This window comes from Camelina sativa, chromosome 4, assembly GCF_030686135.1.
Source record: "Camelina sativa cultivar CO46 ecotype springtype chromosome 4, ASM3068613v1".
Taxonomy (NCBI): Eukaryota; Viridiplantae; Streptophyta; class Magnoliopsida; order Brassicales; family Brassicaceae; genus Camelina; species Camelina sativa.
Window position 1 is genome coordinate 4,706,841 of NC_141883.1, and position 15,343 is coordinate 4,722,183.

General features: G+C 35.4%; 1 protein-coding gene, 1 long non-coding RNA gene and 3 pseudogenes across 3 annotated transcripts; 3 read left to right on the forward strand and 2 right to left on the reverse strand.

Annotated features, from left to right (window-relative positions):
* Positions 1 to 95: 95 nt before the first annotated feature.
* LOC109125187 (cytochrome P450 71B3-like) lies at positions 96 to 1,915 on the reverse strand (annotated as a pseudogene). The gene is made up of 2 exons (XR_015596570.1): positions 1,014 to 1,915; positions 96 to 794 (listed from the first exon to the last, which is right to left on the reverse strand). The product of XR_015596570.1 is annotated as a cytochrome P450 71B3-like (transcript).
* LOC109132655 (uncharacterized) lies at positions 157 to 2,325 on the forward strand. Its single transcript, XR_002037664.2, has 3 exons — positions 157 to 382; positions 455 to 1,968; positions 2,092 to 2,325. It is a non-coding gene; the product is annotated as an uncharacterized LOC109132655 (long non-coding RNA).
* Positions 2,326 to 4,410: 2,085 nt separating this feature from the next.
* Positions 4,411 to 6,673, reverse strand: LOC104779831 (cytochrome P450 71B3-like). The gene is made up of 2 exons (XM_010504230.3): positions 5,510 to 6,673; positions 4,411 to 5,212 (listed from the first exon to the last, which is right to left on the reverse strand). The coding sequence occupies exons 1-2, from the start codon at positions 6,413 to 6,415 to the stop codon at positions 4,604 to 4,606; spliced, it is 1,515 nt and encodes a 504-aa protein (XP_010502532.1). The 5' UTR covers positions 6,416 to 6,673; the 3' UTR covers positions 4,411 to 4,603.
* A 5,297-nt stretch (positions 6,674 to 11,970) lies between these two features.
* On the forward strand, positions 11,971 to 12,953 carry LOC147945386 (uncharacterized; annotated as a pseudogene).
* Positions 12,954 to 13,290: 337 nt separating this feature from the next.
* LOC147945387 (uncharacterized) lies at positions 13,291 to 15,343 on the forward strand (annotated as a pseudogene).

Genomic DNA, 15,343 nt, shown 5'->3' on the forward strand with positions numbered 1-15,343 from the left:
GAGGTGCAAAATCAAACTTTCAAAACACTAGTCAAACCAATGCAATAAGGCCATAAGGGGGGCCTCATGATGTCTCCGTCAAACTTTTAACATTATTTTTTATCCAAACAACATGTCACTCTATTTATTTCAACAAAAAATACAATATATAATTTCATTCAAAGATGAGGATTTTTTATTTTTTTTTAATGATGAAGAACTGGGAGAAGCTTAAGAGGAACTTTCTTAACAATGGTGGCATCACCAGCTTCTTCCATGTCCATGTCTTGATTCTCCTCAGGTAATCTCCAATCAAAAAAGTAAAGCAAGTTCAAGAGTCCCAATTCAACGGTTGAAATACCAAAAGCTATCCCTGGACATATCCTCCGACCAGAACCAAATGGTAACATCTCAAAGTTATTTCCTTTGTAGTCAACAGGAGAATTGATAAACCTCTCCGGATTAAACTCTTCAGGGTTTTCCCAGAGTTTTGGATCTCGTCCTATCGACCATGCGTTAACCAAAAGAATGGTTTTCCGAGGAATGTCGTAGCCTTGAATCTTGATATCAACCATTGTTTCTCTTGGAAGTAAAAGGGGAGCTGCTAGGTGTAGTCTTAAGGTTTCTTTGATCACAAGCTTCAAGTATTGAAGCTTATCAACATCTTCTTCATCGATTCTTCCAATTTTTTTGATTCCAATGCAACTTCGGATGTCATCTTGAGCTTTCTTCATCACACGTGGGTTTCTAACAAGCTCTGTCATTGCCCAAATCATGGTGATGGCGCTTGTGTCTACTCCAGCAAGATATATATCCTAGGTCAACAATGACACAAAACGTTATTGACATACTTAAGACTCATGATATGTTAAAGAGTTCCATCTGAAAAGGTATCGAAGTGTTTTGACATACTATCAGTGTTTGCCTTGACGAAAGTTATATAGGTATCTTATTTCGATAACATAAAAAAAAACGTTAGTGTAACTTAACTCTCAAATTTTTTTTTAAACTATTGAACTACATTAAATGCTTACCTGGATGATTCCTTTGAGATGATCAATAGTGAGCTTGAAAGATTCATCTTGCTCTTGTTTATTTGTAATATCTAAGAGCGATCAGGACGGTCAAGAGTTGTTTCTTCTATAGGGTTTCTCAGGTGATCATCAATAATATGATTCATCAGAGTATCAACCTCGACGAAAACTTTGTGAAGTTTCATATATCGTCCTGACACAAAGTCCATAAACCATCCCACACAAGCAGGGAAAAGATCAGAGCTACTTAGAGACCCAATTTTCTGGACCTCAAACATGAGTTCTTTGATCTTTTCCTTATTGACATGCTTGCTCTCGTCAAAACGCTGTCCAAAGGCGGATCTGAATATAATATTTCCAACTAGACAGAAAAGTGTTTGGCTCAAATCTACCGATGATTTCTTTAGAGCCAATTCCTTAAGTTTCTTGACCACCAGATCATTCTCTTCTTCTCTTATGTACCTAAAAGATCGAACCTTTTTCGTGCTGAAAAAGTTAAGAACGGAAAGCTTGCGCAACTCTTTCGTAACCTCACCATATGGGGCAAAGGCTATGTCTTTACCGTTACGCGTAAATTTTGATGAGGCGATCGTCTTTGGTCTCGTACAACACTCATGGTCGTGTGTTTTAAGAACTTCTTCTGCTGCTTCGCTCGATTAGATCACAACCATATTGACAAAACCTAGACGGAGAAGCAACACCGATCCGTGTTTCTTGGAGAGATCGTGAAGACATCTATGAAACAATCCTCGAAACTGGTGTAGGTTTCCGATAATCGGAAGCTTGGGTGGGCTCGGAGGAAGATTTTTTTTCGAGTCTTTTATTTTCTTCATGAATAATAAAGCAAAAAGAGTGGGAGGAAGAAGAAACAAGATGAAATACAGAAGAATCGACATTATTTTCGTTTTACTCTGTTTTGCGTTCTGTTTTTTTTTTTCCTTGATAAAGAAACAGAGTATTTTTGTTTTCCTTGATAAAGAAACAGAGTATTTTTTTTTTCCTTGATAAAGAAACAGAGTATTTTTTTTTTCCTTGATAAAGAAACAGAGTATTTTTTTTTTCCTTGATAAAGAAACAGAGTATTTTTGTTTTCCTTGATAAAAGAAACAGAGTGAAAGGCGTCTTTGACCATGTCAACTGAACTCCGTGACTCAAAGTTACGAAGTAAAAAGTTAACATTTCAATTATTGTCTTGTAAAGTTGAGATAAGCTTTGAGAGACTTTTAGATGTAAAATCATTCACTGGTGCATCAATCCAAACTTTTATAGCAAAATAAATAAATCATATCATTAACTCATTAAATATTGAAGTTAACAACCCAATCAGGCTCATGATTTCAGCGTCAAAGTAACATTTATTTATGTTCTTTCTTCTAATATTCCTGTGTTTTAGTTTTCGTCACAACACAAACTTCTTTATTGTTTTCGTACAGCACCACCCAACATTACACAAATAAACATAGAGAAAATAGACTAAATTATTCTCTAACAACTTACACTAGTCTTACTTACTTGTTTAAAAAATTGCTAGGTTCAAGAAACTAGACTAAATTATTCTCTAAAAAATTCCCACAATTTATTTGTTTGTTTAAAGAATTGTTAGGTGCTAATCGGGCATCCGCTATACATAAACAAAGATTAATAGGGAACTAGTTTTAATTTTTAATAATTAATAGAATTAAAAATATATGAAAATATATGGATAGTTTAACCCATGTTAACAAAAAAGACACTAAATAAAATACCATGCTATAATATTGTTTTCAAAATTGCAATAAACACATGAAAACGTACTTTTAAGAAAAAATTCTATGATTTTTATGAAAATTTTGAATATAATTGTAGAACGTAGAAACTTTCAATCTAAATATCTAAACAACAACAAAAACAGTTTTTTTATATACTTCCAATCTAAAAATAATCGAAGTATGCAAGATTAGGCATTAATCGAGATCGATAGAGTGGACCTAACGGCTGAGCATGGAGTAATCAGAGGCGGAGTTTTTTAGTAAACTAAGAACTTCGTTAGAGTAACTTAACAACTCCAACAACTTTTTTTTTTGTTAAAGGGTATTCAATTTATATAAATAAATGCACAATGGGTTATTTCCGGATTTAGACCCATCACAATCCCCTTAGGGCTCAAATCGAATACAACAAACCAGACAAAAACCATAGAAACAAAACCGACCCGGTTTCCTTAACCGCTTACAGGAAACCCTAATCTCTGAATGAAAAACACATTCAGAGTCGCCGTCCATAGGTTGCAAATACACACCGGAACAGGACCTCTAGTGTGCCTGAACACCGCGAGTCGAACGGAGATGGTGATCCAGGATCCGTTGCCATTCCGCCACCGTAAAGCCGTAGTTGAGGAGGAAGAAGATAAACGAGCTTGTCTTTGTCGAGGAGATCCAAGCTTTGTCATGAACGGGGAATAACGGTAGGGAACTCCAACAACTTCATTAGAGTAAAGTACTAATCTTCTCTTCTCTAGTTCCTTGATTCTCGTAGTTTAGTTTGAGAAAGCTGACGTGTCGTCGCCAGATAGCTCTGTGCTCAAAATATTATTTGCCTTTAATATTCTATAATATTATATAAAACTACTATTGCTATTCAATTTATTTATATACACAATATTTTGTTCTTATAAATGCTAAAATTGGTAAATATTATTCAAATATTAATAAATATTATCCCTTACATGTATTCGAAATTATTTTCAAAACCTATGTATTATAATATAATAAAAAATTATAACAGGAGATGTAAAAAATATTTATTTAAATCATATTTTCAAAAATATAAGTAATATTATTTCTTATTGTTTAAATTGTTTTGAACAAAAAAAATTGAAATTAATTTTGAATAATAGATATTAGAAAATCTTTAAAAAACAATTCGACGGCATCTTAAATTAATTTTAAACTACAAAATATTTAAACTTATGCAAATCCTAATTTTCAGTTTTCCATATAGAAAATTTCTAATATTAAAGACTAACGTATATTAAAGATTCCTTAATTTCAAAATTAACATACTAAAAAGTATAAAATCTGATATATATATATTTTAATATTATTTTTTAAAGATTTCGAGGGACGAGTTTTTATAGATAAAAAAATATTATACCCCTTATGGAGTATGGTTACCGGGACGGGTTTGACCCGCTTAAGAATTTAGGTCATTCGTTTTGAAAAGTTTTAATCTTTTTGATGGTTTTTATCTGTTTCATAATTTACAAGTTTTATACAATTCTGATTAATCACTAATTTGGTAAATGTTAGATTTTCGAGTATGTTGTTTTGTGAATCTTAATTTTATGTTGAAACCTTTATTATTTCAAAAATCACAAACTGAATGAAACCAAACTAATATAAGTTTGAACTGTAAATGATTTAACAAATAATTATATCTATAAATGTAACTCTCTATGTGTACATAATATATTACAAACTTTACAGTAAACATAGTTTTTGAAATCAATCACGCACGTACATGCGGATCGTATCTAGTTAGACTATTATTAGTCAACAATTTCCCACAACAACATAACCAAAATAACATTTATTCATAAATTGGGACATCACTCAGTGATGAAAAACTGGGAGAAGTTTAAGAGGAACTTTCTTCGTAATTGTGACATCACCTGCCTCTTCCATGTCAATATCTTTATCCTCTTCAGGCAGTCTCCATTCAAAGAAGTAAAGCAAGTTCAATAGTCCCAATTCAACAGTCGCAATCGCAAAAGCTATCCCTGGACATATCCTCCGACCAGAACCAAATGGTAACATCTCAAAATTATTTCCTTTGTAGTGAATAGGACAAACGATAAACCTGTCTGGATTAAACTCCTCATGGTTTTTCCAAAGATCAGGGCTTCGTCCTATCGACCATGCGTTAACCAAAAGAAGTGTTTCCCGAGGAATGTCGTAGCCTTGAATCGTGATATCAACCATTGTTTCTCTTGGAAGTAAAAGGGGAGCTGCTGGGTGTAATCTTAAGGTTTCTTTGATCACAAGCTTCAAGTATTGAAGCTTATCAACATCTTCTTCATCGATTCTTCCAATTTTTTTGATTCCAATGCAACTTCGGATCTCATCTTGAGCTTTCTTCATCACACGCGGGTTTTTAATAAGCTCTGCCATTGCCCAAATCATGGTGATGGCACTTGTGTCTACTCCAGCAAGATATATATCCTAAGTAAACAACGACACAAAATGGTTAATGACATATTTTTAAACTCAAGTTGTTAAGAATACCATATCAAAAAGTATCAAAGATCTAATTTTTATAGATAGATTATTGATATTGACATACTATCAAAGTTTACGTTTGAGAAAGTGTTAGGACTCTTATAATATCGATTTACATAAGAAGCCTTACTCTAATTTGTCATAATTAAAAAAGAAGAAAAAAGCCTTGAGGTAATATATTTTAGAATTCAGAGAGAGGTTGACTTTTTGTAAAAGTTTTGAATTAGATTATATGCTTACTTGGATGATTCCTTTGAGATTATCAATGGTGAGCTTGAAAGATTCATCTTGTTCTTGTTTATTTATCATATATAAGAGCGAGTCAACGATATCAGGACGATCACGAGTTGTTTCTTCTATAGGGTTTCTCAGGTGATCATCAATTATATGATTCAACAGAGTATCAACCTCAGTGAAAACTTGGTGAAGTTTCTTGTGACGTCCTGAAACAAAGTCCATAAACCACCCTACACCAGCAGGGAAAAGATCAGAGCTACTTAAAGATCCAACTTGCTGGACATCAAACATGAGTTCTTTGATCTTTTCCTTATTGACATGCTTGTTCTCGTCCAAACGCTGCCCAAAGGTGGATCTGAATATGATACTTCCAACTAGATAGAAAATTGTGTGGCTCAAATCAACTGTACTCTTCTTCTGACTTGATTCTTTAAGTTTCTTGACCATCAAATCATTCTCTTCTTCTCTTATGTACCTAAAAGATCGAACCATTTTCGTGCTGAAAAAGTTAAGAACAGAAACTTTGCGCAGCTCTCTCGAAACCTCACCGTATGACGCAAAGGCGATGTCTTTACCATCACGCCAGCATTTTGATGAAGCGTTGGTCTTAGGTCTTGTACAACAGTCAAGGTCATGTACTTTAAGTGCTTCTTCAGCCGCTTTGCTCGATGAGATCACAACCAAATCGAGAAAACCTAGACGGAGAAGCATCACGGGTCCGTGTTTCTTGGAGAGATCGTGAAGCCATCTGTGAAGCATCCCTTGTAGCTGATGTAGGTTTCCGATGATCGGAAGCTTCGGTGGGCCAGGAGGAAGATTCTTTTTCGAGTCGTTGGTTTTATTCATGAATATTAACGTTAATAGCACGGGAGGAAGAAGAAACAAGATGAAATACAGAAAAATCGACATTGTTTTCGTTTTCCTCTGTTTTGTGTTCTACTTTTGGTGATGTTGAAACAGAGTATTCAGACTATAAACAAAACAACGACGGCAACATAAGTCAGAGTCAATACATATAAAGTCACTTGTCATGTAGTGTTTGTGAGGATAAGCTTTGAAATTTGTCTTCAAAATATGTGAACCTCTCTACTAGTCAAACACTTTTAAGTTCGAAACTATTCAAATTGTTTTCAAAGTGCAAAAAAATAAAATAAAAACAATTAATATCAACAACCCAATGATTCTCATGATGTACTTCGAATTTGGTTGTACATGACAACAGATAATTTGATAGTACAGTACAGTTGAATTGTAATACATGCATACAAATGTATTTGCAGGACAAGTGCGGTTAATGCAAAATAAGCGATACAAAACAATATTTGATTGGTGAAAAATTATTTGCGGTGCGGATTTCATATTAATTTATTAATAACTATTATAATTATATATTTTAAATTGTTTTGTATTAATAATTAAATATTTTTATTTTTGTATATATTTAGCATAAATTATAATTGTCATATATTTTCATAGATTTTGTAAATATATTTTTTTGTAGAAAATTTATATAGCATAAATAAACATAATTGTATAAAACCTATATCTCTAATAATTGTTTTTTATAAAATATTTTCACATGTTTTTCAATATTTAACTAATAATAACAACAATTAAAATATAATATTATATGAGGAAAGAGAATAGAAGAGAGATACTAATTGGTAATAAAAATACACTCTGCTCATTTTTCTTTTTCCCTAAAAAACACAAATTGGTAATAAAAATAGTGATCGGTGATTTAAGTGTGGTTTTCAAAAACGCATAACAAAATCTACATATACTATCTTACCAATCACTACCTAAAACTACATTTATTTCCACAACAAATACAATTAATTAGTGAAATAGATAATATCTAATAAAAACTACAAACTTTCTTTTGGTTCAATATTGAAATCTATTTTTACTATAATTTAATACTAAATTTGAAATGATAGTCCAATAGTGTAAATAAATTAAGAATAAAAAATGTAAAAAAGAAATGTCTAAACAATAAAAAAAAGTTTTAGAATTCTTTTTAAAACACTAAAGATAAAGATAATATAACTAAATACATAATTAGGGGGCCGATGTAGTGAGGGAGTATGAGGTCAGCTTACCCCACTAACTTTTTTTTTGGGTGTATTTTTAGTTATAAATTATAATATGACCTTTTTAAATTTTGTATTTTTGACCCTTACAAATTTTGCATTTTGATTTTGACCATACAAATTTTGTATTTTACCATATTTAAGACTACATTTATATTCTGAGAGTCCGAATAGTAACCGCAGATTTAGTAGTACGGGACAAAAAAATTGTTAAAGCGGTACGGTTTAACTGCAGTACGTGCAGGACAAATGTATTTGCGGGACAAGTGCGGCTATTCCAAAATAAACAATACAAAATAATGTTTGATTGGTGAAATATTTTGCGGTACGGATTTTATATTATTGTAATAGTAACTAGTATAATTCTATATTTTATTTTTTGTATTAATAAATAAATATATTTATACATAAAACAAACCAAATGTTTTATAATAGTGTTTAAAAAATGTTACATGTTAGTGAGAGAGTGAGAAGTATAGAGACTAGAGAGGAAAATAAAAATAATATATGTGTTTTTCTTTTATTTTTGCTATATATTATTTTATTTAAATATTGAAAAGGAAGTAAAGAACTGTATTATTTTCTGTGGTTTCAAAAACTGTTGGGTAAACACTATGGATTTTTGTAAAACCGCTCCAAAATTGCATTTTTACCTCTATTAAAAAATAAAATCTTATTTTAACCCCCTAAATTTTATATTTTTATCCCTTTTAAAAAATTATTTATTTGCTGAAAAAAAAAATTATTTATTAGATCTCTCTAAATTTTCTTTCTGGCTCCGCCACTGTACATAACCTAGAATATATATTGTTAGAGTTACAGGTGAACATGAAAATGTCGGAATTAAAAGAACGATTGAGGTGGTCATACCCTGTCTGCAACTAAAAGTCGTATGGAAGGAGAAGGACGTACAATGAAAACGGCCGGTCAAACCACAAAATCAAGCCAAGGAAAGGCAAGATTAGCGCGGGCATTTTTTTTTTTTTTTTTTTTTTTTTGGTATCAATGTGAAGATTTATTATACCATTTTCGAATTTTTACAGAAGTTACAGAGAATACAAGTAGCAGAAAAAAAACAAAATCTACAGAATAAACACACAGCAACAAAACAATAATGGAGGAAAAATATAAACCCAAAAAGAAAACAGAAGAAGAAACACCGATTCCAAGATGTTAAACTCGGAAATTTGCGTGATTTCCACAACTCCAAAGAGTTGGAGTCCCATCCTAGTTGCCACGAGCAAACCAAATCCTAAAGAGGCCAGCCTTCAAAACCTCAAGATTAAGCGCCTACAGCTTCTCCGCAAACTAACGCAAAAACGCAATGACAACCATGGACTTACTCACGAATCCGTTGGTTACAGGAGCATCTACGGGCGACCAGAGAAACCACCTCCACTCGCCATTCCTATTGTAAACAACAGGAACCATCTCCCACAGATAAGTGATGCCACTTAGACCAAAGCGCCGCCTCTATTCTTCTCCTGAGACTCCTCTCGGGTGTTAAGCGCACCGCCAAAACTGTTAAACGAAATGAAAACACGAACATCAAACTACCGGAGCAGAGATAAGGGAACCTGAAGGAAACCGCAAACTAGCAGCCATAGAAGATGAAGCTGCCACCAACGTCCTCCCACAAAGAAGAGAAGACTCGCCGTTAACCACAGAAACTACCCACGACGAGACTAACCGCCACACGAACAACCAAAGGCAAACAATTGCATAGCAAACTGATGCCGAGGAAGCCTCCACTTGTGCCACAAATCCGAATCCTCACTCTCAGCAACCGAAATCCGGAGAAAATCGATGAAGGAGAGACCGAGACACCAACAAAGAGAAGCTCCGTGGAATGCCAAGGAACTGGATCAACACCAAACCTGAAAAGGAAGAAAGACGAGAAGAGACCGGCTAGCTACACCGGAATCTAGAGATGCCACGAGCACAGTCACCGAAGGAAACCAAGCTGCTCCCACACCACATCAAAGCCACCAAAACCCAGATCTGAAACCAGATCTAAAAACCACCGCAAGAGAGAAAGTCGTTCCGCCAAGACCCACCAGTAACATCGCCGAACACACAAGCCACCGTCTTCAAGCAGCCAGGACATCAGCAACCCAACCCCCTCGGCGAGTATCTTCTCTCCACACGGTGGCTTACCACCAACACGAGGCTTCAGAAAAGAGGGCAGATCCAAGCACCACCACTGAAGCATACAAAAACATTACAGAGAGGAAAATAGAAAGGAGGAAGCCCTCTCACTGTACCGGCAAAGAACGCCGGTGACCGGAGAGGCAAACGCAGAAAAACAAAGTTGTCGCAGGGGAAGAAAAAATTGGGAGAAAAATTTGGGGGCGCGTGAACTCACGCGCATGAACTCTTCCCTGAGAGATTTTCTCTTAGCGCGGGCATCTTGTGGGCTAAGCCAATATAATTTGATAAGAAAGCATAAATCAAGATCAAGTCAAAAATGCTATCACGAGAGTGATTTTCCGTGAGACGGGAAAGATCAGCCTAAAGCTAGGCTATCATTCACTTTGATTAGTATGGTCGAGAACCCATCAAGAACAAGTCAAAAAGACTATTTCGAAAGTGAATATCCAATAGACGGGAAAGATCAGCCTAAAGAAAAGCTATCCAAAACTAGATTTAGCCGAGAAAACCTTACTTTTGTCCAATGGTAACTTAGAATTACTGAGAGAACATGTTTCGGGACGACCCGATAAGGGTAAGTGCTGTGGCTAATTTTAGGAAGGTTATCTTTAATTACTTAATTAGTTCCTTCATTAAGGTCGTTGACAATGTTTATTAGTAATTATAGTGTATGTTAGAAATATATGATTATTTCTAGCATTGTGCCATGTTAGTTAGGTAACTAGCCTTAGTCGAATCAGATTATCCCTCTTGTATGTTTGTGCATTGCGTGAAACTCCGTAACATAATGATATACAAAGACTCATGGCTGGTTCACGACCAACCAGGCACTACATGACAATGTAGTTTACGAAATGACATATTTTCTATACATTTTGCGTCCAGGAGTGTAGGGCATTATCCTGAAATATTGTGAATTCGGAGAAGGCCTTATCTAAGTCGTTAAGAGAAGGTTATCGTTAGGACTCCAGTTGCACGTTTAAATCCGAGTCTTCAAGAATAATTGTATATTATTGCATTGTACATTGGTTCATCATACATTGTTGCTTGTTCTATGAATCCACTTGATCCTTGCTGTTTGGTGGTGGGTATTTGGGTTATCATTTTATAGAACACACTCTCACTAAGTAAAACTAGATTACTAACGAGGCAAATTTGTTTTTTTTTTGCAGAAAACCTTAGTGGAAAAACTCTAGAGAGAGTTATCATGACCTAGGAAAGAATTGATGTAAGTTTTACAGCTTTATACAAATTTTTACAATTCATAATTTCATATTATGTATGGTTTTGAAAACTATATATATTTTGGTAACAATTTATACGTATAGTATAAATAAAGACCGGTTATGTATGATTTAGTGGATGTTCATTACCCATTAGAAGCCCATTAGAAGTCCATTAGGTTATAATCTAATGCTTGTTCACCAAGTTGGATCCCATATATATACTCTATTATGTCTATGAAATAATAAAAGCTTTTCCCTCAAATCTATTACTTTGACACGTTATTAGCACGAGTCTCTAACTCTAGCCGTCTTAGAAAAGAAAAAAAAACCCTAGCCGCCGACGTTGAGAAGCAGCCGTCACCGCATCCTGACTTCTCTACTCTCCAACCTCGAACGTCCTTTGTCTCTGGTACACAAGCTCTAATCTTTTATACACTTAATTATTTAAATTAGTCAATCATTACAGCTTGTTTGCTATACGTATCGGAACATAGGATGCTTTACTATATAATACTGCATGTTATGTTCGTGATTTTGTTATATGTGTTGCTGCTACTTTATGCTTGTTTCACGTTATTATTATTCTCTATATTATTTATTTAATAAATATATATGAGTATTACTCGCCTATATGATACATAATATAACTTGTTTTACAAGATTACTTATGCATATCATTATTATTATTATATGATACATGCATTCGTATTATTCATATATCTGCATATTATTATTGTTATATGATAAATAATATCATTCATGCATTCTTATACAGAAACATGCACTCGTACTACTCATATATATGCATATTATTATTATATGATACATAATATCATGCATGCAATCGTATATAAATACATGCACACGTTAATATGTTTTTACCCTCTCTGTATAACCATGCACTCGTCCAAATATTTTCTGTATAACCATGCACTCGTCCAAATATTTTGAGTTGAGTTTAATTTGTGTCGTGTGTTAATCATGTATAGTGACCATGTCGAAACTCTCAAGCCTTAGATTCTGCTGCATCTCTCCGGAGATAATTACTTGGCATAGGCGCTGGATGCCAAGTTTTGGTTGAAATCCAAAGGGCTGGGTGATACAATTATCCATGGAAACAAAGAGATGAGCAAAAGAAGGCACAAGCAATGACGTTGTTTCGCCATCACCTCCACTAGAGTCTTAAGAATGAGTATTTGATCGTGGAAGATCCAGTCGTTCTTTGGAGCGATCTGAAAGAAAGGTATGAACACCAAAAGACGGTGATTCTACCAAGAGCCCGATATGATTGGACGCAGCTAAGACTTTAAGACTATAAATTTGTAAGTGAGTACAACTCCGCCTTGCACCAAATTGCCTCCAAATTGGCACTATGTGGTGAAAAGGTAACGGAGGAGGACAAGTTAGAGAAAACTTTCTCTACTTTCCATACAAACAATGTGTTGTTACAAACACAGTACCGTGAAAAAGGGTTTACTAGGTATTCCCAGTTGATTTCATGCTTTCTTGTGGCTGAAGAACAAAACCAGCTATTGCTGAAAAATCATGGTATGCGTCCAACTGGATGTGCACCGCTTCTCGAAGCAAACACAGCATCTTTCAGTAAGAAAGAGCAAAACAAAACCACTAACCATGGCCGTGGAAGTGGAAATCAACCTGGCCGTGGTCGCGGTCGTGATCGTCGAGGCCATGGAGTATCAGTTAAGAACCCTTCTTTCAAGAAGAAGTGGACCGGTAACAAACAAGAGAGAGCGCCATATGTAAGCGTTTGTCACCGGTGTGGAGGAGAGGACCATTGGGCTAAGAGGTGTCGGACACCAAAACACCTTGTTGATCTTTATCAACAATCCCTAAAGCAAGAGGGGCAAAAGGTGGAAATAAACTTGATGTTTGAGGATGGCGAAGATGATTTTGGTCATGACGGTGTTACTCACATGGACACCTCTGATTTGCTTGATGAGTAGAAGTGTTTTTTGAGTTTTTTTTTGCAGGGATTTAAGTTATGGATTTTATTTCTATTTCTTACCTATGATTTTTATTTCTGGGGTTTTAGCTTTATTTATGTTCTAAGTTATTGAATTTCAGACATGGTGCAAAAAAAACTCAAAAAACACTTCTACTGAAAGTGAAGACATCACAAGTACAAACTTTTGTTCCTTTTCACAAGTACAAACGTTTGTAGTTGTTCCTTTTCTTTTCTTTCTCGCTTCAACACTTCTACTGAAAGTGAAGACATCACAAGTACAAACATACTAATATAGTAATATAAACAACTAAACCGAAAGGACAATAAGAATGAGAACCCAAGTAAGATATGGAGTACAAAACCATTACTAGTAATATAGTACTTTCAGTAATGGTTTTGTATTCCATATCTTACTTGGGTTCTCATTCTTATTGTCCTTTCGGTTTAGTTGTTTATATTACTATATTAGTATGTTTCACTGTGTCCTAAGGTTAGTTACTTTGCTTTAGTTTACTCATTCATTAATCTCTATTGTTTCTGTCTACCGCCACTGATTATGTACATGTATAACTTCCTTACTCTATATTGTCACACTAGAGTAAGATAATTGTTAACTCACCAAATCTATCTCCTTCTAATGATATATACATTACGTCCCTTCGCTTACTAACATTGTGTGTGTTTTCTTTTCTTTTTTCCCAAGGTGAGATGCCAGAAAGGATTTTTGCTGTTAATTGCTACCCTCCTCATGTTGTTCGTATCAATTCATATTCAAGACCTGGCTACCTAATTGATATTCTACATATTCTCGCTGGGTTGCCTGAGTTAGATACGTTGTTGGGATCTCCTCTTGGCGTTCTTCTCCTTGCCTGTTCGGTATTGTTCCCTATCTGGCCAGCTAGTCCACCAGCTGTTATGTAGACAACTTCATACTCCTAATTGTGAGGAAATTTGGTTTGTTTATGGCGGCCAATCTATGCGTTTCTCCTTGATAGAGTTTCAAGAATTGACTGGCCTTTCCTGTCAACCTTTTCCACCACCTGCAGACCTACTCCCTCTAACTACTCATGCTGATGGATCTGCTCCATACTGGTATACACTTATTGGCCGGAACGTTGGGTCAACAACTGTTGACAACCTTCTCACACTCTTGAAGACTGAACCAAATATGCCGGGTTGACGTAAGTTTAGACTAGCGTTAGTTATTATTGTTGAAGGCATCCTTCTTTGCAGAACACAGCCAGTGAAACCTTCATTGGGAGTTGTTGAGATGGTTAAAGATGTCCAATTCTTCCTTCACTATCCTTGGGGTCGGCATTCATTCAAACGCTTGTTCAGAATGGTTACCATTGGTGATTTCATCCCAGACAAAGCTTCTCTTATTAAAAAACTCAAACAATCATCCGTTGCTGTTCATGGGTTTCCTCTTCCTATTCAGCTCCTAGCATTTAGATCGATCCCCTCACTGCTCAAGTTTCTGCCTCTGAAGATAAGTCAACGTTTCTTGATCAGGCTATTACATATCTTTCGAAGTGCAAGTCCTACCATACCTCCAACATATTGTCCACTGAACTGGATCCATCTGTAAGTCCTCTTCCTCACCCGTTATCCGTTTCCTACTACTACTTATAAATCTGACACATGTACCTACTATATGTCCCAGTTGCAGGTTTTGTTCCCTTTTGCAGCAGATAATGAATTTCGCTCTACTGCTGGAGGTGATTCAAAAAGGCAGCTGTTACAATCACTTGTCTCATCTGGTTACAAGTTTCACAAAGACTTCGCATTTAGAGGTGATTCATCGTTACCATCTATGGACGTTTCTGCAAAGCGAAAAAAACAAAGTCGCAACTTCGTCAGCTCATGTTCAGAGGAGGGTTCCGCACGCCATAGGCGAAAGCATTTTAAAGCGTGCAACGGCTTCGACTGTGTTGCAGACGTTGATGGGATTGTGACATTAAAGTTGAAAGATTTCAAGGAGTCTTTGCTGGCGGATTTGGGGGAGCTTCTACTGAATTCGAACTCCAATAATAAACAAATAGCTTGTGAGGGCAATTCCTCTGCTGAGGTTGCATCAGCAGCCATTCCTGGCACTACAGATGTCATGATGATTTCAGGTATAAAAGTTCCATGTTTGAACTGTCCAGATAAGAGACCTACAACAGAGGTGATTATATACATTACTGATGCTGCACTATTACAATTTCTTTACCTCTCTCCCTTTTATCTACCTTACGGCTGCTCTGCCTCTAACAGGTCAGCTCTCCAAGAAGTTCATTGGTGGCAGATTCAACTAGTAGTTCTCCTTCCCAGGAAATGTTGCCACCCTCACGCGGTGGAGACTCGTCATAGGTACATTTTGACAATTTCTGCGTTTTTCGATCTTCTAGCACTCAAGTAG

Bases quoted from the DNA above. Each gene is read 5' to 3' on its own strand.
- LOC104779831 (XM_010504230.3), bottom strand. From the start codon at position 6,415: ATGTCGATTTTTCTGTATTTCATCTTGTTTCTTCTTCCTCCCGTGCTA. The intron at 5,213-5,509 runs GTAAGCATATAA...TTGTTTACTTAG, and splicing joins ATCTCAAAGGAATCATCCAA to GATATATATCTTGCTGGAGT.